This window comes from Narcine bancroftii, chromosome 8 (genome assembly GCF_036971445.1).
Source record: "Narcine bancroftii isolate sNarBan1 chromosome 8, sNarBan1.hap1, whole genome shotgun sequence".
NCBI lineage: Eukaryota > Metazoa > Chordata > Chondrichthyes > Torpediniformes > Narcinidae > Narcine > Narcine bancroftii.
The window spans coordinates 28,711,624-28,735,274 of NC_091476.1; the positions used below are offsets into that span (position 1 = coordinate 28,711,624).

A 23,651-nucleotide genomic window follows, 5' to 3' on the forward strand; every position below is an offset into this window, starting at 1 on the left:
TAATTACAACTTGGCCTTGTTCCCAAATTTGGTTCTATTAGAGTTTTACTTTCCATTCCATTACTACCTTCTACAAGATCACAGACAAAATGCTTGAGACAGTAAACTTCAACATACATTGTTTTAGCAGCCCAACCTCTTCAACATTCCAGGCCTTTTGGTTCTTTGAAGTGTTTCAAAATGTTAATTTTGTTCCTCTCTCCATAGGTGCTGCTTGACATGCAGTTTCACAGGCCTCATCTAATCTCTGAATCACAAGTTTGACATTACTGTGTCCAATCCATCACTTTACCATGCCATAACTTCTGGCTGATCTAGGACCCAAGGCTTGAAATCTAACCTATCCCAGATTAAGCTTCTGTCCCCATTTCGAGGAGGATAAAAATCCCAGGTCACATCAGCCTTTGTCTTTTCTTACATCTCAAATACTCTTCCAGCATGCCTCCCACATTCCACTCTCATGAACAAGCTCATCTAAAATTGGTTCCAACTTATCCAATACCTGGTTGCTAACCTAGAGATTAGCAACTGGACTGTATTCTTGGATTTAAAAAGTGCTTTAAAAACTCTTCTCAAGACCCTCAAAGTTCAGCACTTCGAAAAACTTTTGTTTACTCATTCCCCCACCCCACTCCAAAGGGCCCAGATCTGGTTTCTGTTTACTTCCTTCTGATGCTACACGACCTTCTCAGTTTTCCCAGTTCATTAATATTTCTAAAACTATAAACTATAGAACATCACTCATTAGTTGTACTCAAGCACAAGTGAAATTAAAAGTGAAGTAAGCAAGCCAGGAAAGTAAATTGAATATTAGAATAAATAGGTGGCTCAAATAAGTGTTATTTAAATAATATGAAGCACAGAAACAAATTGAACTAAAGCTGTGAAGTCCACAGACTATAGAAAGGAATGTACAGGAGAACATTGCAGTAGCTATTATAAGGTGGCCAGATTGGGAAATAAATATACATGGTTATAGGGCAAATAGCATTGTGGAGAAAAGTGGCATTAATAATTGAAGATAACTTCAAAAAACACAGTATAATGAGAGGTGCAATGAAAAATTTATGGTCTGCCTTAAGAAACTAAAAAGGGTTCAAGAACGATGGACAAGTTGAGTTTAGACCCCAAAAAGTTGTTATTTGGCAGAGTAGATGGATGTAGAGATCAACTTTGCATACTTGTACTGCTTCAACCATTGGCTGCTAACTTCCAAAAATAATGAACTTCGTTCTGAAAGAAAACTTGCTTAGCGTATACAGAATCATTGTCACCCAAAGTAATCCAGAGCGAGGGTGGGGGATAGGACATAATATACCTAATGAGTAATGAACCAGGTTTATTTAACATAAATTGATATATAAAATTTAACTCAATGAGGGAAAACTGTTTTCAATGGAAATAACATCGTTCACAATAAACTGGGTAAGCTCAGTGGGGGAACTAATACATTGAGTTATAGAATCAATGTTTATCCCCAAAAGTGCTAGGTAAAAGGGGAGCACGGTTGGCATAGCAGTCAGTGCAATGCCTTGACAGAGCCAGCGATCGGGACCAGGGTTTAAATCCTGTGACGTCTGTAAGGAGTTTGTACATTTGCTCTGTGTCTGCATGGGTTTTTCCCCCAGAGACTCTGGTTTCATCCCACCGTTCAAAACATTCTGGGGAGCGTAGTTTAATTGAGTGTAGATTGGGCGGCACGGACTCATGGGCTGAAATGGCCTGTTACTTTGCTGAACGTCCAAAAAAAAGTTCAATTACTTTGCAACATTTTCTAAAGAGCAAGCATATCAGGTGTTCCAAGTAAAATATTACAGAATAAGAAACAGGATTCAACAAAATAATAGCAAGGAAAATAAGGGCAAAAAAGTTCCATGGTGAGATGATACCCATTCCAAAGTTTTAAAATGTTGAAAACACAATCTTTTGAAGGACTCTTGATTTGAGAACAACTCTTTTAAATTTGGAAAACGGTCCACAGCACTGCTGTGAGAAAAGATGTGGGAAACTAAGAATGATGAGTAACTACTTCCCAAATAAGGAATTTGGCAGGGTGAATACAGAAACAGACTGTCATGGTGGAAAATCCTGACCAGATGGCAGATTATAGAAATCAAGTTGTCAGTCTGTACACTGAATATAATTCGAAAATTATTAAATGAAACCAACATTAAAATGCAGTGGTCTTCTCAATGGATTTTGCCAATTTCTTTGACCAAATTCTTTTTTTCTTTGGCTTGGCTTCGCGGACGAAGATTTATGGAGGGGGTAAATAATTACATCCTGATTAACTCTCAAAAGTTTTGAGACCCTTAAAGGGACAGTCCATCAACCATGGAAAACGATGCATCAAAATTACATTTTCAAACACTTAAATCCCATTAACTATTGTTTTTTCCATTTTAATAAAATTATTGCAATTCAAGATTTGCAAATGCATTAAAAACTATAATTCCTCTCCTCTTATTACAACCCAGACAATGCAAAACAATCTACAGCTCTGTGCTTGAGATGAAAACAGAAAATTGTAGAGGACAAGGTCCCCGCTGCTGCCCAGGAGCCTGTGCCCTCCAAGCTGACATGTAGCCGTGGTTCCTGCACAGGGAAAAAAAACTATCCCTCAGATCCCTTTTAAATCTTTCCCTCCTCATTGCAAACCTATGACCTCCAGCTTTCGACTCTAATCTGGGGGAGGAAAGAATAAACCTGACTATTCATCTTATTGCTGCTCTATGATTTTCATATACTTGTGCAAGGCGACTCCTTGGTCTCCTAAACTACAGGGAGGAAAGTTCCGGCCTATCTAACCTTCCTTATGACTGAAGTCCTCCATTCCTGGTAATATCTTTGTGAATCTTCTCTCCACCTGTTCTAGCTCAAATAAAGCCACCTTTATTTATCGTTCATACCATGCTCGCGTGTTAAAGACGAGATAGCATTTCTCCAGGGCCACAGAGCATATTTACATAAACAGAAGAAAGAATAGAAGTTAAGCACATAAAATATTAAGACATGCAACAACAGTCCATGCTACCCTATCCCCAAATATTCTGGGAGTTAGGAGTCTGATGGCTTGGGGGGGGAAAAAACTTTCCCAATCTGAATGCAAGGGCCTGAGTGATATGGTACCTCCTACCAGATAGCAGAAGGGAGAACATTTAACATGAGGGGCGTGTGGAGTCCTTCACAATATTTATTGCCTTTCACGTGCATAGAGTGTTGTAAATGTCTTTCATGGGAGGAAGAGAGGCTCCAATTATATTTTCTGCTGATTTCACTATCCTCTTAATGACATCTTTACTGAAGCTGGGTGACCAACAGTCCACACATACTCAAGGTGTGGTCTCATAAACATCTTGTCTAACTATAATCACGATATCCCAAATCTTGTACTCTGTGCCCTGACCGATGAAAGCAAACATCTTCATCTGTCTACCAGTGTCACCATTTTCATGGTACTTCTTTCTTGTACACTGAGGACTCTGTTCTATTACACCTGCCAAAATACCATCATTTACCGCAAATTTGTTACAATTTTTCTTATTGCTAATTATACAATCAACTTTAGCACCATCTGCAAGCTTACCAACCATACCATTTACATGATGAATAATGTGTACATGGATTTGGAAGATTTTCAAGGATATGGGTCTGTTTCTGTGCTCTACGTTTCCAACTCTTGTGAATTATTTATTGCAAATGTACAATTTGAGCAATAAAAATACCACAGTTAATTTTTTGAAAATGAATGCTGCTTTACTAAAAAAAAAGTGTAGTAGTTTTAAAGTTTTCAAAAGTGTTATGGCAATTCTCCAATGGTTAAACATTCACGATAGCGTATACTGTTGTTCACCTTTCAATTTGTCAGTTTTTTACAAATCCCAAGGACCAACACCATTATGACCTTTCTGGATATCATTTCCTTTTATTAAAAAAAATTCAATATACTGTATATTTTGGCATATGTGATGATGTTCAGATCAGACAGGTCCCCATTTTCATGGTTTTATCATATATTTGGTGTATAACACCCTCACATCTGCACCCAGGATAAGGACCTTCATGTCAGATTGTCAGAGATGTCCTCCTTCAAACGTGGCTTTCCCTCTACCACTATCAACTCGGCACCATTACCTGCATATCTGCTCTGGTCCTCTCCACCCCCACACACAAGGGCAGGATTCGCCTCACCTTCCACCCAACCAGACTCTGGATCGAACAGATCCTCCTCCGCCATTTCTGCCACCTACCTCTTGATCCCACCACTAGAAACATATTCCTCTCTCCACCTTCTGCAGGGACTACTCCCTCCGTGACTCCCTTAAGCAATCCACCCTCCCCACCAATCGTCCCCTTGAGACCTACCCCTGTGACCGCAGGAGATGCTCCACGCGCCTACACCTCCTCCTTCACCACCTTTCGAGCTCCAAACAGTCTTTCCAACTGAAGCAACTTTTCACTTTTGAATCTGCAGGGGTCATCTACTGCATCCAGTGCTCCCACTGTGGATTCCTCTACATCGGAGAGATTGGACGCAAACTGGGAGAGCAGTCTGTCTGCTGCAATAGTGTGGCTCTCCAAGAGGTCACTCATTTCATTTCTTTGTGATATATCCTGCTTCTGCCTTTTCTGATTTTTCCTTGAAGGAGGGCTCAGGCCCAAAACGACATAAATACATCTTTGTCTACTAAAGATGTAGAATAGGCCAGTTGAGTTCCTCCAGCATTTTAGCTTTTTTACTAGAGTCTCAGCATCTGCAGCCAAGTGTGTTTCTCTTCTAAAATCAGAGAACTGCTGGGTACAACCACATCACTTTGATGTAATATGACTTTTGCATTTCGGAATATCAGTCTTGGAGTCCCATATTGTTGAAAAAGCATCACACTAGCAGCAGCTAGTCAGATCAGGTCCTTCAATCATAACTGAGAAGCAACAAAATATATGTGTAAATCTAGAGGGATGGGGAGGTCACTGATAGGGTAAATCAGATGATAGACGTGAGAATGCAATTCTTAGAATAGTGAAAAAAATTAGACAGTAGAAGACTATTAACAATTGGGTAAGGGACAAAACCCAGTATAACAAATCCTATTAAACATAAACTTGTATGGAAAAATCTGTTTGAATGTTCTGGAAAGCTGTAAGCTTATCTGTATAAATGTGCAACTTGTGGGTCATGTGGCAGATTCCTTTGTGGTAAGACTAGCTGTATGTGGCAGTGCCTCTTGTTGTAACAGAGTTCTCACACTTTGCAAAGCAACAATAAAGTACAGTTAAATTTGTATCAGTCTTTGCATTCGTTTGTCAAGTAATCTCAGGTCCACTTTCTCAAGGTGACCAAGGGAAAAGGCTAGAAATAAAATTATCTAGTCAGTGATAAATGGGAGCAGTTGGAAAGTGAGATTCGTGACAAAAGAATTTGAGAGTTGTGATTTGCAAATGAAGACATATCTGCAAGTCAGGCTGGGAATGTCCATAGTTGGTGTGGGGCAGCAGAGTTGGCATAGTGGTTAGTGCAACACCTTTAGAGTGCCAGCGATTGGGACCAGGTTTCATATCCAGCGCACATCTTCCTGTGTCTGCGTGGATTTCCTTGGGGGGGGGGGGGGTTCAGTTTTCCTCCCACCATTCGAAACATACTAGGGTATAGGTCAATTGGTGTAAATTGGGTGGCAAGGACTCATGGGCCAAAATGGCCTGTTACTGTGCTGTTTGTCTAAATTTTTGAAAAATGTAATTTATAAACTATAAGCTGATCACAAATAGAGGATCAATAGATATTGAAAACAACCAAGTTACCTGAAGTTTTAAAATTTAATATTCAACATTCTCTCTATTGCAAGTTTCTTCTACATTGGTTGAAACAATAACAGATTGGGTGATTGTTTTGTCGAACACCTGCATTCAACCCGCAAGATGAGCGTGAGTTTCTCATTGCCTGGCAACCAAATTGCCCATCTCTGTCCCAGTCCCACCCTGGCTCAACATTCCTGCACTGTCAGTGAGGTCCAATACAAGTTTGAGGAAATGCCTTCTGTCTGAGCACACTAGATTTCCAGCATCTGCAATTTAAAAAAAAATTAATTTCACTTAACTGTAAAACAGGTTCCCAATGACTTTTGATGGGCAAACTAAGAAAAACTTGATACAATTAATTTGCTTTAGTACACAGGAAGTTAATGAACAACAGTTAACACATTCCAGTGAACATGAGCCCATTAAAGCAAAAAGCATTCAACTCCTAGTAAACACACAAAACTGGAGAAACTCACATGTTGGTCCCCCCCAATCACTGGATAGTTTTGCCAACAAACTAAATAGGGAGGTTACATCTTTGCTACTTGAGCAGTAACTTGATAAAGGAGATCATCCATTAAATGTACTGTTTTCATCCCACTGTCATCACCATCCAACACAACTAGGGAGATGTGGGCTGACTGACATTCCCGCCATATTCTACACAACCATTAATTACTGATTTACTGATGCATCTGAAAGGTACTGGCACCCTGCAGAGCACTGCAGTGCTTCCTGGAAACTGAAGTCACAAATGCCACCTGCATTAAAAACAATCATCTGCTTGGGCTATGTATTAAATGCTGCTGTGCCAGAAGTAGCCCTGCCATTGGTGGTCCCACGGTAATGAAATTACCTCAGCTGAGCATGGAGAGGCTGTGGCTTAGGACTGGTATTGGGCAGACAGGGTGAGTGGTGCTATTGTTCTGTGCTATGATATGGAGCTCAGTGCCACATCTGGTTGATTCCAAAAGAGCTTTTATTCCTGAGAACCACATTCTCGAACACACACGATAATGAAAATGTCTATAAAGATTTTTCTTTCAGATTAAGGACACAAGGCCATATCTTTAACAATCGCTTTCCCTCGTATTACAAATTTGAACTTCTGTTTGCAAAGATGCAAAATTATGTACAAGAATGCTAATAAAAAATTCAAATTGAGAGATGATTTTCTTTTAAACAATTCGTTGAAGATAGTTTGACAGCAACAGTGAAAAAAGTTACCTGAAATTGTTTGACAGGATAATTTGTGTTCTGAATCATTAACTTGCAACATCAACACAATGAGTTTACCTGTCTTTTAGCAACCTGACAATCTTGACCTCCTTTTGTCAGATACTTTTATCCTATCCATCTCTTCCTGTCTCTCTTTAATTTAAAGCAATCTCCCTCTTTCCCAATTTTAATGAGACTGCTACCTGAAACACTGTTTTCCTTTCCATAGATGTTGCCTGACCCGAATGTCACTCACAAATTATTTAACATTTCCAGCCTCAACATTATTTATTTCCACTTACTAAATGATTTCTGAATTTTTTTTTTCATTTCACAAAACTGCCAAACATCACAAAGGAAAAGGGGGCTCATTCCTTTCATTAAATCATGATACATCTTACAAGTCACTGGCAGGACCACATTTGGAATACTGCATGCTGTTCTCATCACCCAGTTATTGGAAATATGTTATTTGATTGGAAAGGGTGAATAAGAGATTCACCAAAATGTTACAGGAAGTTCAAGACTTGAGTTTCAGAAAGAGACTGGTTCTTTATTCCCTGAAGCATAGGAAACCAGGAGCTGCGTGTATTTAAGTCAAGTATTAAAGGAAATAGAAAGAAGGCAGGTGAGTGGGGCAAAGTGGGAGAATGGGTCAACTCGTGACCGTGGCAGAGAGGACTTGATAGGTCACATGGCTGACTTCTGCTCCTATATCTTATAGATTTGTAGCTGACCTTAGGGAGGTATATAAAAAAAAACATTAGGGACTAGAACAAGGTGAATGCTCACAGATGATTCTAGAAGTAGAGGACAGGAGAAAGATTTAAGAACAACCTGAAGGGCAACTTTCTTAATTCAGAGAAGATGGTAATCAGTTTCTGGAACAGGCTGCCAGAGAGAATTGGACAGATATGGACAGGAAGATTGAGAATGATATGAACAAATAGAACTATCCCAGAATGCCAATTTGGTTGGCCAACGAGTTGGGTCATGGGGCGTATTCGGTATTGCATGACTTTATGACTCTCGCTTGCTTCATTAAACAGGAGAGTTGCATTCTCTTGCCGCCTGTCTCGAATACACTTGAATACCAGGTTTCCCCTATTGTAAACAGCGCATCTACTTCAAAGAATTCCTCGCTGTCTGCAAATGGTTTGCATAAACGAATACCATGACCTGTCACGCTGTTGACACCGTCCAACTCTCAGATCCAATGCTGGGGGAGAGATGCAACAGGAATCGAGACCACAACCAAGGCCCAGTTTCAACACAACTTCCTGACTCGAGCAACGCAGGACTTTAAAGCATCGACTCCCGTGGCCCTGGCTGGCACTTTCACGCCTGGGAGAGCCAAAACGATGCATTCGTCCCTGCCTTACCTGTACCGAGGACTACCACATCGAGCTCCGCAGGGAGAGAATCCGCCATCTTTGCATGCCTCACGTGATGCAAGTGGCGGAAGTTGCGACACTTAACCCGCCCCCTAACTGCTGTCAATCAATGGAAAAAACGTCACACGAGGCATAAATGTTGCATTAATAATGCAAAAGTCATCCTGACAACAAAACGGGTTAATGAATTCTGCAAAACAGGCAACATTCATCAAACGTACAACATATTCCAATCTCTACACAGCTACTCGATAAATGACATCAGGGTAACATGAAACCTGGAAACCGCGTCGATGTTGCAATTTGGTGAAACTAACTTCGTTAGTACATCAGTCATGTAGCAATGTGACATATTTTCATGCTTCACTCGCTGGTTTAATGCACTACACTGGACTTGCTTCTTAATTTGAATGTTGCAAACTATTCAACGACTTCCACTTTCCGCAAAGTTCAAGGTGTCAATGGCCCCCAAAACGCCTCTTTGGGTCTTCGTTTGTTATCGAGAATGCTTAAATTCGAACAAAATAGGAAACATTTATAATTTTAGCACGATTAAACGATTTATTCCCATCCATTCCGCAAAAGCAACGTGCAAAATTATAATTCAGAAACATTTTCTTTTCAATCGAAAAGTTTATTATTCTCTTTCTTACATTTGAATAAAAAACGGGGAACCCTTCAAATTGGAACCGAGAGAAATGAAATTGAACTTCATTTCGGTCCATGATCCATTTTCCATTCTGTAAATCAAAGCTCTCGAACTCTCAATCTAAAAATCCCCAGTTTGTGCGTTGATAGTATTGTTTCGAGAATGAAGCGATTTCCGTTATAAACCCAAAGCACTGGCTGCATCTTTATTACCTCTAATCCTTTGAGTTTAATCAGACTGACGAGCAGGTGTCGGCTAAAGTTTGCAGCGATCACGCGGAGGAGCATTTATTTCCATACATCGAATAAAAACAAGTTCTATATTTAGAGGCCGGCCAGATTCTTGGTAAAGTCCTTTTTTTTTAATAATCACGCATGTTATTGATTGCTCAGGTTAATTTCACACTTAATACGTGTGATGAGACTGGATGTTTTGTACTTGTTGGGCTTTTGGATAACAACTCATTCTATTGGTTTAAGCAATAAGTCAGTTTCTTTTCCCTTAACCGTGCCGTCCCTCCTTTTGGCTGTTGTTTGGTTTAATATTTATTATTATCACACCGTTGTCGACGTCGCCGACTTCCGCGCAATAATGTAAGTATGAACGCGTTTCAAAAGACGATCCCGTCACTTGCATTTTCCAAAAAAGTTTTTAAAAAGTACTGTTTAATCTTGCATTGTAATTATAACGAATTGGAATAGCGATAGAGGAGCGTGAGGTAAGTGTTTAAATAAAAACTTCCCTGAGTAAATGTGTGAAGTTTTCAGCTCGAATACCTTGATTTTCTCTGCAGGATTTAGGCACTCATGTCATTATTATAACTGGCGCCACAACTTATCCGCGGGATTAACAAATTATCAATGATTAATTTCCATGTGCTCTCGTAAATACATCTCCTCACTCAGTAGCAATAGCATTAGTCTTGATGTTTTGAAAATCATGGGGAAAACCAATAATATTTTATTCGACCATGTCATAACTGTCTTTTAGCAAATAAGTTCAAATGTTGATTAATTTCTCTTGTTTCTAAGAATTTATAACATCCCTTATTAACCGGAAACGTAGGTTAATCTATAGTTTGTCTCAGCAGCCAAATGAGCAATGATTGAAAAAATATTGATTAACATGATTTAGATCGCGAACAAGCTGAATAAGAGAAAGTTTCCAGAATCCTTAAAAAAAATAAAATGGGCCTGTTTTCCGCAAGTTACTCTTTGCACGGAAGTATTGTATGTAGTTAAATTCTGTGGGGGGGAATCTTCAGTGAAGCATGCTTTAAGAAATTTGAAAGAATTTCGAATTCATTTAGCATTTTTGCTGTCGTTGCCGATTATCTTTCCATCACGCATAACATATAAGACAGTACATATATTCCTTTGGCTGCACTTTTTTTTCATTGATTAGGAAAATATATTCTTGCCCAAACCATCTTATATTTTCATTTCAAAATTCTGCAGGGAATGGGTCCTGTAACACGGGCAACTTGTAGGTGTATAATCTTTTCATTTCCCTCCAAAATCTGAAATCGCTACATTTTTATAGCACGCATTAGATGAGGGGCCATCTAAATTCATTTAAAGTCCGAATTTAACATTTGTAGTCAATTCTCTGCATCAACCTGTGGAATGCGCCTGAAAAGTAAGGATACATTTGTTTTTATTCTGCGAATGGCTGTTTCTACTCCAAAGAACAAGGGCATCGTAATTGTGATGGAAAGACGACCTTTGGTTTCCAGGACGCCCCTCCACTCACCACAATTCCCCCAACACGTGCAAATAGACGTCGGGATGCGATCAACAGATTGTCGAAATTAAAACCGAGAAGGAGCCGCTTTGAAAAATTCATTTGGATTTGGAGATCAGTTTGCGTTAATGGTTTCTCCGTCACGTCAGTTGTCCGTTTCTCTTGAATGAAAAGGGCGATATGATCAAGCAGGACATGTAATTAGGCTGGGATTCTTTATATTTTCAATTCCGTTCGGTTACTCATCTTCCACTACAGAATTTCAACGGATAAAGTGGGAGGTACATGAAGTGGTGAAAAAAGAAGTCGCGCATTTAGTGTCATGTTTATTGCCCGTTTTAATTGATCTGATTCACTATTTCTCTCTCCCCAGCTGCTGCCCAACCTCACCCGACGTATTCCGTGCTAACTTTTCCACGATCCAAAATCATTCGGATTTATGCTTTTGGCTTGTGAGTTTCATGAAGTTGGATCAAAGGCGGCGTCTCTCAAAGTCCTGCACAGTATATTTTTTATGGGCAGAAATAGATAAAATTCGAAAATGCACCAAATGAGCCCAAATTTCCAGCTGCCCAGAATAAAAATGGCTTTGTAAAAACCAACAAGTCATCCCTGCTCAAAGACGGAAAACCCATGAAAAGCAATTGTTCGAAATCACCTTGCAGTGATTGAGCGAATGGAAGAATGGTAGAAATAAATGGTTGAGTGCCCTGTCAGAAATGTTGAAATCCCGGCCAACTTGGGGAAAAAAAAACTTGGGGCGAGTTCGGCTTTAAACTTTAAACGGAGCGACTCCTGTTCATTCAGTGATTTATTGACGAATGCTCCGCACGTCCTTGACTGAAGGCGACAGCAAACCCCGCCGCCTCTTCCTGATTGGTCGCCCGGCATGGCGAACGTGCAATGGGGAGAGCGTCTGAGGCAGTCTTGCAGCCGATTGGCCAGACGCGGTGTCAGTTCGCTGAAGGGCGGGGGCGAGGCATCTTGGCGAGGAGTCGGTGACTGCGGCTCCTATCTTTTCCTGACTACATTGCACAGAAACCGAGGCGGCGAGAGACGCGCACGCAGAGTACATGTGGAAAAGTAGCCATGGCTGTGTCAGTTCCCGTGATCCCACCGCCCCCTCTCACTCCCACCTCCACGCCGGTAACTGGAGGCTTGTTCCGCACCGATTCCGTGTACACCAGCTCGTCGGAATCCCCCAAACTCGGCAGCATTGCCAACAGCAGCGGCAACGAGTGTAAGATGGTCGAGCTCCGTGGAGTCAAAGTGGCGTCTTTCAGCGTGGACGGGCAGGAGCTGATCTGCCTCCCGCAGGTTTTTGATCTCTTCCTCAAGCACTTGGTGGGCGGTTTGCATACGGTTTACACCAAGTTAAAGAGACTGGATATAACGCCCGTCGTCTGCACCGTGGAGCAGGTCAGGATCCTCAGAGGACTCGGAGCCATCCAGCCCGGCGTGAACCGTTGCAAACTCATATCCAGGAGAGACTTTGAAACTTTGTTCAACGATTGCACCAATGCAAGGTAAGGTGGATTAGCACCCACCTCCCCCGCCCTCCACACGCACCCACCTTGAATTTGTTTCCCTTTCCCCTCGCACATTTACCTGGGGGGTGGGGGGGATTTTCTGCGCAAATCTGTTCGAGGTTTCAGTGATAAGAAAACAACGTTTTTTTTGTTCACTCGGAGATCTCGAAAACTGGAATGCACCATCAAATATTCACCGGCACGAGCACTTGCTCTGTTTGCAAACTCCTTTCTCGCTCATGTTTCAGTTTCACTTGCTTCCCTCGCGAACCCTACTCAAGTCATCGCAACCAAGCGTCTCGGCGCACCGAAACGGATGCATCCACCGTGGCACGAATGTAACAAAATCACATTCCGCCTTGTGTGCTGTGAAAGGTGTCAAATGAAGGCAAAGGGCGACTTCACGCCGGCACAATGAGCTGGCGGCACAAAGTTAGACCGAAGAGCTAAGGATGGGTCCTCTGTAAACTGCTATCCTTGGACATCATCGCGTTCCTCTCATTTTGGGGGAGGGTTTGGCGACCAGGGAGCAGCAGAGCCGCTTTGCTGGGGGTTTTGTGTTTCAGCCTGCAGGACTCGCTGTTGTCATTTCTAATCAGCGAAATAAAGCACACACACACACACACAAAAACTTCCTCCAAAGTGCTAAAAGCATCCACAATGAGCAGATAACGAGAGACGCAAAATAAAACCCAGGTACCAAACCATGGCTGGATTTATCCGCCTTATTTTTTTTTGTTTCGTCCTGTTTGAATTGATCGAGAATTAATCTTCCAGAGGGTCTCTTAAGACTGCAGATGTTGCAGTTGATCCAATAAATCAATGGGAGCAGATCTAAATTAATCGCCTTGAATCTGGACGTGCACATTTTGTGAGGCTCTTTGCCTGTGGGCTGACTGTTCAGCAGACCTTGCCACCACTTGGCACGAGACTTGCCTGTCAAACTCAATGGGTTAAAACGAAACTTTTCCGATCAGTTATGGTGGGCGAATAGAACCATCCTTTATAATTCCTCGGTTTGAAATTGATCTGCAGGTTTTATTGCATTCATTATTTATTGAAGAACTGCAAGCTAAACAGCGTATTTTGCACTTAGGGACTGCATTTAGAAAATTGAATGGAAATTGCATGACTGGCCAACATCTGTGCAGTCTTCTATTGTGATGTGGAGGTGCAAAGTCTCAGCGGAATTTTCGACCCCAGTGTTGTCCTTTGCAAAGTATATTCAAAAAATATTTTACCCATGTCGTTCATATGCTGAATTAGGGACACACTGGAAAAAAAAGTGTTCAAAAAGCTTTTTTAAAAAATTTGCCTCCAGCATGGGTTTAATAGAGTACACACTTGCCTGTTTGCAGAAATATTGTTTAACCACATGAATATCACAGCCTGAGGAAGAAGTATAATTGTACAAATGCACATAGAAATATCCATTGCTAACTTTTTATGATTAAATTATGTAAATGACCCATCTTCTGTCCTTCGGAGCACTAATCATCTAATTAGGAGTGATGTCTTGAATAGATGCTTCTGAATCTGGATATATGCAATTGGGAATGCATAAAATTGGAACTGACATTCAGAATCCAAGGAAGTAGTTTGCAAGAGAAATATTATTTTATAGTCACATATACTATAAGGTAGAGATTAAATAAGCTTCATCGCTATTTCTTTAATGGCTGCTTTCCTGAAAAATAAATGCCATAGAGATTATTTTTTTTTGTAAGATGGGCTGGTTTTAATATTAAGGCTGGAAATAGAATAACAAATTGGACAGAATTCTATTTATGATGAATTGCATTTGAGCACATGGAAACAAAATGTTTGAAAAGTATTTGGATAATAAAATTAATTTCTGGGATTTTTTCATGTATTGTCAGTATCCTCAAAATTTAAAATTGACCCAACTAGTTGAAAATGAGATACTGTATTAAGTAAGTAACTCACATGACATTAATCAACGTAAATAGTGCATTATTAGCACTGCTAACGGGGTTGAATCAGAGTATATTTTCTATACTGATTGCATTATACAATGCTGATTTCTATTTACTTACAGTAAATAGAATGTCAAATGTGTCAGAAGGAAATAAATACATTGAAGTTTAAAGGGATGCCCCAAAGCATCACTCAGTGGATTGATTTATCTTGCATGGTATAATGACTGCAGATGTGGATCTGTTATTCTAGATGAGGAATGAATTTGATGAGCTGATAGCACAAGCCAAGAAGCGTGGCTTTAATTACTGATGTGGAATTTATTTGTGAAGTACAAATGATTTATAACATTTATAACTTTTCTGTTATGGGTAGATGACCTTTTTCTTTTAAACTAAAGCATTGTTTTTAGATCATTCAAATTAAAAAGGGCCTTTTTTTCAAGGACACTTAATATACCATTTGGTTGGTAAAGAAATGGGTATATATATGAAGGTCATAACTGACAGGGACTATGTTGTACTGAAAGTATTGTGAGTTTTGTGGTTCCTGTCATGGTGAGGGTTGGTGGGTGCTGTGGTTGGGGGTTGTGCAGAGTGGCGTGGTGGGCAAGGTTGTTGGAAATGCTTAATTTAAAAGCAGGACTTTGTGTCAAGCTAATTTCAAATTTAACAGTGTCTGAACTGTTTGGGTCTCAGATAAAGTGAAATGAGGAACGTGAAGTAAAACATGCAGAATATTTTATGGCTTTCTTTGGAGATACAATAGGAGTAATCCATACCCCTGAAGTAATTTTCAGAGCATGGGTAGATTTCACAACACCTGGCTTTCGATTTCAGAACAGCTGATAAAATAAAGTTAAACTTCAGATTCCTGTGGGAGACTGAAGAGAAAAAAAATAACATGAGGGTTTCTTTTGTAAACATAATAGATGGAGTAGGCAGATAAGGGTCTCCCATGCTCTTTAATCATTCTTTGTTAAACAAGTTACTTTAAGGGATCAAAGTGAATAATTTGTTTTTCCTATCATTTATATTGTTAATGCAATGGAGATGCTTTTCAGTTTATAAAATTAAATTTCTGAATTTTGAATTTTTAAATCATTTAACTAACATTTAATTTGATAAATGGTAGATAAAACAACATGGGTGCAATGCACACATGGTAATACATGATTTGCCTTATCTCACAATGTAGAATTATGGAGGATGTTTTTTCATAACCTCAGCATAAATAATGTGAATTTTCTTCAGAAATATTCAATAATGCATTGTGCATGTTACTCATTTTTTATTCAACTGAGTCATTGAAGGTTTGATCATTATTTATAATTTCTTATGTCGAACATGCTGTGATTGAAACAAATGATGGTCCTCGTGCCTTAATGAGGAAACTCTAGTAATCATTCTATAAAATCTTAATTTGAAAACATTAAATTATATTAAAATAGAGATTTCAGGCCTCTATCGTTAAAAGTTCAAAGCGCAGAAATAAAAGTGTGTATATATAAAATAAGTATTCCAGATATAAGCATTTTGTGTCAACAATAAATGTTTAAAGATTTGTTTATACAAACTTGCATTTTTAACTTTTAGAATTTAATTTTTTTTGTCAAGAATTGCAATGTAACAACATTTTAAGTACTAGTCACAAAACAGTTGGAAATCTTAATGATCCACTTGTCATAAAGAGAGCATCAGATAACTCAGGTCATAGGGGATTTTCTCGGATAATAATGACATTTTTCCTGATGTCGGCTAATAGATGTTCAATGGAAATGCAATTATTTGCCAAACTTAAATAATAACCATGTTTATAAGGTATTACAACTTCACACAAGAAACAACTTGATAACTGTTGTAGGTCAGGTAAGGTGAGAAAATAAATGTCAGTTTTTTTTTGGAAGTACAATTTAACATGACTGGGGTGCAAAATAGGAGATTTGCAAGAGACACCATGTCTTTTATTGCATCTTGATGGCAAGTCAAAATTCCTCTATTGTATTCGCATACCAAATATAAAACAAAATGTGTCAACTTTTGCCTGTCATAAAGATATATAAAGAGATCCCACTAGCATGGCCTGTCACCCCCTACACTAAGACAAATAGATGCAAAATAAATCCCTTAAGAGACACTGAGTGTCCGTGAGGCCAACAGTTGGTGTATATGTCAGAAAACTAGCCAAACACATTCTGCAGGAGGAACTTAGCGGATCACACAGCATTAGTGGGAGAAAAACAATGGTCAATGTTTTGAGCCAAAACTCTTCATCAAGACTCCTGACGCTGCATGACCTGCTGAGTTCTCCAGTAGATTGTATTTGGCTTTAGATTCTGGCATCTGAAGTCTCCTGTGTGTCAGAGAACAAGCCATGACACAAGAATCCCATCATGTTATTCAACCTCAGTCCATTTACTCAAATTAAATGCATAAATTCTAAACCAAATCCATCTCAAACTATAGATAGCACTTAAATGCGTCTCTGGTAATGACCAGCAATTTACCATGTTGTCAGTTCTGGACAATATTTAGTATTTTTTCCCCCATTTTCATTATTAATTTGGATTTTTTGTATTAGTTTCAATACCATTTGAGTTGTAAGCATGAGCCAACGATCTGGGTTTATAATATTATTAAATCACATATATGAGTTGATTAACAAATGTATGAAGCCAAGAGTTTATTTATTCCAACTAAATAACAGAATAAAAATGGAAAGGTTGAAGATGGAAGATGAAAATCTCAAAACATAACAAGACCGCAAGTAATGAGGAGAAAAATAAATCATTTGTCAAAACCCCTGGACATTGAAAACACTTCAGATGCAGAATTTAAATTGGTCACAGAAAGCAACAACACAATTGACTGCATTAAGATCCAATTAATTTAATTGAACATATAATTGCAGAGAAAGTGATTGTGTCATTGAAACTGTTCCAAAGCAATGTTGTTCCAGAAATAATGAGGAGAGGCATGCTGCTTCAATGTGGGATGCTCCAATTCTATCTTTATATTTGTAGGTCTTCATTTGCATCTTGTATAGATTTGTTTCTCACCAGTTAATTAAAAATATGCCCAGAAAGGAGTGCATGATTTTAATAGATACGATGAACCTATATATTAGTGACATTAAGTTGTTTAATGAACTGTTAATTATAACAAATATTAAGGTTGGCCTGCCTTATAGAATGTCACAACTGTCACACACCCTAGCTGAAGGAAAGAAAATTGAAGAGTAAGCACAGGAATATTTAAAAACCAAATTTGTATAATTTCCTCAGCGTATTTTGAAGTATTTGTTGCAGTAAAATGTATGCAAGTCAGTCTGTGCATATTTCACATCATGTCAGGAATGTGGGGGAGACAGATTCATTTCATTAGGGCCTTCATTTACTTGATTGATAGAGAGACATCAATAATCAATACTTTAAAGAGGACACAAAAAATTAACAAGCACACTCCGTGATTGTTCCTCTCAAAGCATCCTTCACAGCACCCTACCAGTAAATTTGTGTTCAAAGTCAAATTACTACTATATTCAGAGTCATTGCATCATTATTGACACACCTGCTCATTTCTGTTTGTTTCTGAATGGTATCTGCGTATATTTTGATGAAAAGTGTCATAAAAATGCCTTGTACCATTTACTTAAAATGCTCTAATTGTTTTTCTGCCATGCAAATTAAATTATTCTAATCCTTAATAATGCTTAGACTCAGCTATGCAGACAATAGGAAATGCACCTCACAACACTACATCTGTAAATGTTGTATAATATACCCTTATTTGTTCACCTGTTTATTCCAAATTTTCATTTTGGAATGGTAATAGAATTTAAGTCAGTGCTGCAAAAAATTCTGAGAAGTAAGGACGATTCTATTAATAGAAATTGGCATAAATTAAAATGGAGCTATTGATTTGTTCAAATGCATCACTAGTTTTACAATGTCAAAAGGCATCTATTCCTTGAATCAGCTCCGCGTGCATTTTAAGACATCACGTTCAGCCTTGGTAAAGGCCATTCTATGCTGTTTTCATGCATAGAGTATTGCCTGTGGAGAAAATTTATGACTCAAATGTTGATTTTTCAGCTTGCATGTAAGGCCAGTGAATGAGGCAATAAATATGTCATTCTGATCAGGCAGATCACATTTGAGTGTCAGTTATATAGGGAATATACGCAGGGTAAAGAGTAGGAAGAATGAAGCCAGACCATTTTCATATGTGATTCTGGTTGGCCACGAAAGCTTCCATCCATATTTGGCAATGACTAATCAGTGTAACTGTTCCATTTTGTGTTTGACATCAACAGAAGCTGCTGTACATAAAATTGTTCAAGATATATGATCAGTATTTAACTCTTTGCCTTGTTCTATGAGAGTATACAATTGGGATTGTTGTATAATTGTAAAATAATGTGACTATATTTGAGAAAATATGAAGTATTTGCTTTTCCACTCCAAAAATCTCAAACCAGCCTTTGACATTCTAAACTGCACAATTGGCAGCCTTTCCATTCACTCTAATGACCATTTCACTGACTGTGAAAGTCCAGACAGCCAAGCAACCCAGACCGACATCATATTCAAATACGACAAAAGAGTCTATGACTCTGTTTAATCTCTTTGATTGTTTGCTTAATGATATTCTTGCCTATGTTAGGTGGGAAAATACAAGACAGCTTTTGGATAATCAGACAATTTAAAGGGGACATTTTTTTCTTCTAATAAAATAACGTTAGGCTAAAATGTAAATATGCCATAAGAATATTGGTGGTAATTTTTAATGTAATCTTCTGGGAACCAAACATTTAGATAACAATTTTATGTTGGAGTGAAATAATGTTTACTGTATCTTCCTTGGAGAGCATACAGATGCAAAGCAGCTTTTCAAACTTTGACAGGCAACAAGATTCCAATTCAAAGTTTTCATTCAGATTCTACTTCGCAGGATTTTAGCATTCCAGGCAGTTATTTCATAATTCTCATATATTCAGTCTTTAGTCACTTTTTTTAATCTTGGGAATATGCCATAACATATTACTTGTAAGAATGAACATTATGATACAGGTGGTAAACCAAGAAAATATAATCAGAGAACATCATTGACTCAGACCCTAAGGAAATAAGTAATACATTATTAGTTTCAAGAAATGATTTCACTTAGATAAAAAAAATGATGAAAGATGTATGTGAAGTCTCTCAATAATGGAAAAATATCCAAATTAAGTTTGTTTAATCTCCACAAATGTGTCAGGTCAAAATTCTGGAATGCTAAGATATGAATGACTTAATTTCTATTTTTGGCCATTGATTTCAGCTTTCATGATGTCATATTGCTTGCAAAGATAATTAACATTAGGTTAAAATGTATGGTCAGTCATAACATAAAATCAAACATCTGATCCAAATGTTAGGTTAAAAAGTTACCTTTTATGTCAACTTCCCTCATTATTTTGTAAATGCTGTACGTTAAAAAGAAAGTCCCGTGGGGTCTCATAAGACTATAACAGTTCATGAAAAGACCCCACAGGATTTTACTGAGTAAATTGTACATCTATAATATCTGCAAGGAAACTGCATATTATCCTGTAGATTTTCCAGATTAAACTACTGTTGAAATAATTTGTTAAAGAACAGTACAAGAAAAAGGTCAATTCAAACAATTTGTTTCTACTTGAACATTATATTGTTCAGATTTTTGTGATATCTTCCAAGACTACCAATTTTGTAGCTTTCATCAAATTGGAGTGAAAAGATTGTTAAAGAGATCAGTTGATAACTCTTCCCATTTCCTTCATTTGCTTGGCAAAATGGAAGTTCAAATGCTGGTAGTTTAGTCTTTAGTGTTAGCAAGCTACAGGGGGAGTTGAAATGCTGAAGAGTTCTGCAAAGAGCTATAGTTTGGGACAATTGGAGAAAAAAAAATCCTCTGCAATTTTTTTTGTGTGGGTCAGCATGTCACCAGCTGTTAGATGCAGAAAAATGTCTGTAATTGTGCATGTAGGACTTTTCCCCATTGTGTGTGTTTATTCAGAAAATTTAAAAGCAACCAACCGAGTATTTTGTGATGGACCTGCTAAAAGTCAGGCCAATTATGGGGAAATCTCTGGTTGGCTGAGTTTGAATTTGTGAAATTGACTTAATAAGAATGTCAGTTTGAAAGGAGATACGGCAGCTTTAACTGCAGCCTCATCTTTATATTGGTTAATTAAATTATTTCAATTACTTGAAGCCAGGTTTATTAGACGATGAGTCTAAAGAATTCCACTAACACTGAGATAAAAGGAAATTTGTCTGTTGATGCCATTGTTTAGTTGAAGCTCTTTGGTGCTGACAGATGTCCTATAGCACCATCGGGGCAGGGAGCCCCAGTTAAAGTAATGGATAGCAGTCTCATGTAAAGATTGGTCCATTACAAGGATGGATTTTCAGCAGGTTATAAATCAGTGGCTGACTCATTTTCTTTCCCAGCACAGAGATGAGCTGCTGTTTTTCTTGTTATAATTGAACGTCAGCCATGAGCAAAGGGCAGAAAAGGGAGTTTTATGTTGACATTCATTATTTTTTTTCACCAAGAAAAAGACAGGAGGGTTTTTTGTTAGGCAAATATTCATATCATATCTAGAACCCACATTAGCACATGAATGTGATGCCTTTTTCACCTCGTTTCAATAATGATTCAAATTGCTGAGGGGTTCCAGCTCACTGTTTACTTATTACTGAATATGTCATGCTTTTATCAAAGCATTTTTTTTAAGTTGCAAGATTACAATGGCCTTAAATTTAAGAGAATGACAGTCACTGCTGTATAAAGAGAGGTTAAATGCACAATTTACATATTCATTTCATGATTCATTTGTTTGATGATTTATATGTAGTTAGAGTGTGTTTTGCCAATTTTGTGCCTGCGTACCTTTAATCATTGCCTGGTAGATCTGCTGGGCATGGCTGAAAACAATATCAGAAATCCAAATGATTTTGTATTTATATTTTGAGCCCTTCCATTAATTTTTATCTGCTTCTGATCCTACTTTCATGTGTTCTCTTGACAAAAAAAAAGGCTGGATGGTGTCGGCAGCAAAACTCTTTCCTAGTCAGCAGTTCCATCTGGAAGGAGAATCATTTAAAGCAAGAAAAGAATATCTCACCAGAAACCATGAATTTCATGACATGATCAGAGCAATAAATTTTGATTCTCTTTCTGAATGGAAGCTAATAAAACTCATTCCCTGGTTGCAAATGAATGGAGAGCCTACATTTGGTTTCTAACCTTATCTAGTAATTAAACACACTTACAGTTTTTCAGGCCAGGGGAATATATTCAGTATTTCAGGGCAAATTTTATTTACAAGCAACTTTCTTGTATGTTAGAACATAAGAAATAAGAGCAGGAGTAGGCCATCTGGCTCCTCCAACCTGCTTTGACATTCAGTGATAATATGGCTGATCTGATGATAGGCTCCTCCCCACCCACCTATCTTTTCCCCATATTCCCTTCATTCCCTTACTTTGAATAAAGATCTGTCCATCCTTTTCTTAACCCTCTGGCCATTTTTAACCTTTCATAATATATACTCCAGACTGGGTCCATAAAAGAAATGGACACCAGTATGAACCAGCTGGTTGGTGGTTGAGTATAAAACCAGACCCAGAAAATGGGAACACAGAATCCAAAGGGTTAAATATATTCACTGAGGTAGCCTTCAATAGGCAGCAAATTCCATAGATTCACCATCCTCTGGGAAAAACAGTTCCTCCATATCTCCATTCTAAATCTATTAGTTGTTAAGAAGTCCTACTTTTTCCATCATGCATCAAATAAATTAATGCTATTTTGTTGTGGGGGGGGGGAACATTTTCACATTCTCCTTTGTATTTCAAAAAATGTCTTGTGTTGAGGATTTTAAAATTATAAATTTATGGACTAGTTTTTGAGATGATGGAATGATGGCCATGGTGGAGGTATAAACATGCACTCGGCAGATATTTTGCAGTAGGGTGCTTTGGTGTGGTAGAATGAAAAAATTGACTCTTCTTTCTTGACTTGTGAGTTCCCAATCTAATCAAGTGACCAGAATCCCATGACCGCAGATCTGCGCCCAAGAAGGCGGCACCTAGTAATCGGCAGCAGCCACAAGGGGCTGCAGACTCCAGGGAAGAGGAGGACTGGAGCAGGGGACCAGAGGATGGGAAGATTACCCCCCCTCCCTCTTTCTGAGAGGGAGAAGCAGAGGAGACAACCTGCAGGGACAGTGACCACAGTGGTGAACCAGTGAGGGGACTCTGGCTGAGGGACGTGCATGCAGCGGGCTGCTGGTGACTCGAGGCTGCTGAAGACCGCTGTCGGGAGACTCGCGCCAGGCTGCAGACTGCTGGAGACTGGCTCAAGCTGGCTGGAGAGCTACCAGATATCGGAACCAGGATGCGAGGTGGTGCCAAAGGCACTGAAGGGTTCCTGACCATGTCAGAGGTTTGGAGCTTGGGCTGCCAATGGTTTAGACTGGACTCTTTGTGGCTGCGGAAGTGCTGGAGGTGAATCTTTGGACTCTTGGAGGGGACTCTCTTTTGCTTCTCTCATTCTGTCTGTAAGAAGTGCTTAGGCAATTCTTGCCAGTGGCGAATCTGTCTGCCTTGCAGCAGGCAAAAAGAAATTTCATGCAATATGACACTGTTTTATTACTATGATAATAAATTAAATCTTAAGTCTGGACACGAGTTGGAGAAGATTAGCTAATTTTCCCACATTAAGTGACAAAACAGTTTGTGCCGTTCCTTTGCATGTCACATCACCAATCTACGAGCAGTACTGTCAGACGTTTCGGATCACATACGGGTACTCTATCTACGTTCTTGTCTGAGAAAATGTGTGAAATGGGAAGATTTTAAGAGTAAGAAAAAAACAAATACATTAAAATAGGGAATGTAGATGGATACTGGTGCCCATGGAACCATTCTTCTTTTTTGAGTGAAAAAGAAGTGAAATTTGAAAGTTATCTGCGGCTATAATCTATCTATTTATGACTCGGGTTTTGAGAGTAAATTGATAAAATTCTCAGTGGAACTCAATGTTGATATTTGCAGCTAATTTATGTGTGACTGCATGTGTAAAGGGAATACCTTCATTTACTTCGGCAAAATGCTCTACATGGTACATTTTTGCTCCTCTGTTCTTGAACAACACCAGATGGCGTTACTTGAGTCATTGTTTAGGTGGGATGGAGCATGCAGATCGGATAAATTCCATGCCTCTTCATTTGAAGTTTTAGAATCATCTGGTGCACAATTGTCATAAGTTTGCTGAAGGAAACAGAATTCAACTTGTGGTTTGAATTAAATCGAAGAAAGTGTGTAGATGTAAACCTAAAGGACACATTGACAAA

General features: G+C 38.7%; 2 protein-coding genes across 6 annotated transcripts in view; one reads left to right on the forward strand and one right to left on the reverse strand.

The window, feature by feature from the left end:
- chm (CHM Rab escort protein) overlaps window positions 1–8,505 on the reverse strand; it is an 81,468-nt gene extending 72,963 nt beyond the window's left edge. For both annotated transcript variants that reach the window (XM_069893405.1, XM_069893404.1), the window contains exon 1: window positions 8,397–8,505. In XM_069893405.1, the coding sequence (XP_069749506.1) occupies window positions 8,397–8,445 (49 nt within the window). In that variant the 5' untranslated portion in view covers window positions 8,446–8,505. The remainder of the gene's footprint in view (window positions 1–8,396) is intronic.
- A 1,047-nt stretch (window positions 8,506–9,552) lies between these two features.
- dacha (dachshund a) overlaps window positions 9,553–23,651 on the forward strand; it is a 404,574-nt gene continuing 390,475 nt past the window's right edge. For 2 of the 4 annotated variants that reach the window (XM_069893410.1, XM_069893411.1), the window contains exons 1-2: window positions 9,553–9,650; window positions 11,174–12,326. In XM_069893410.1, the coding sequence (XP_069749511.1) occupies window positions 11,890–12,326 (437 nt within the window). In that variant the 5' untranslated portion in view covers window positions 9,553–9,650; window positions 11,174–11,889. The remainder of the gene's footprint in view (window positions 9,651–11,173; window positions 12,327–23,651) is intronic. The other 2 variants (XM_069893412.1, XM_069893413.1) reach the window with 1 other exon arrangement.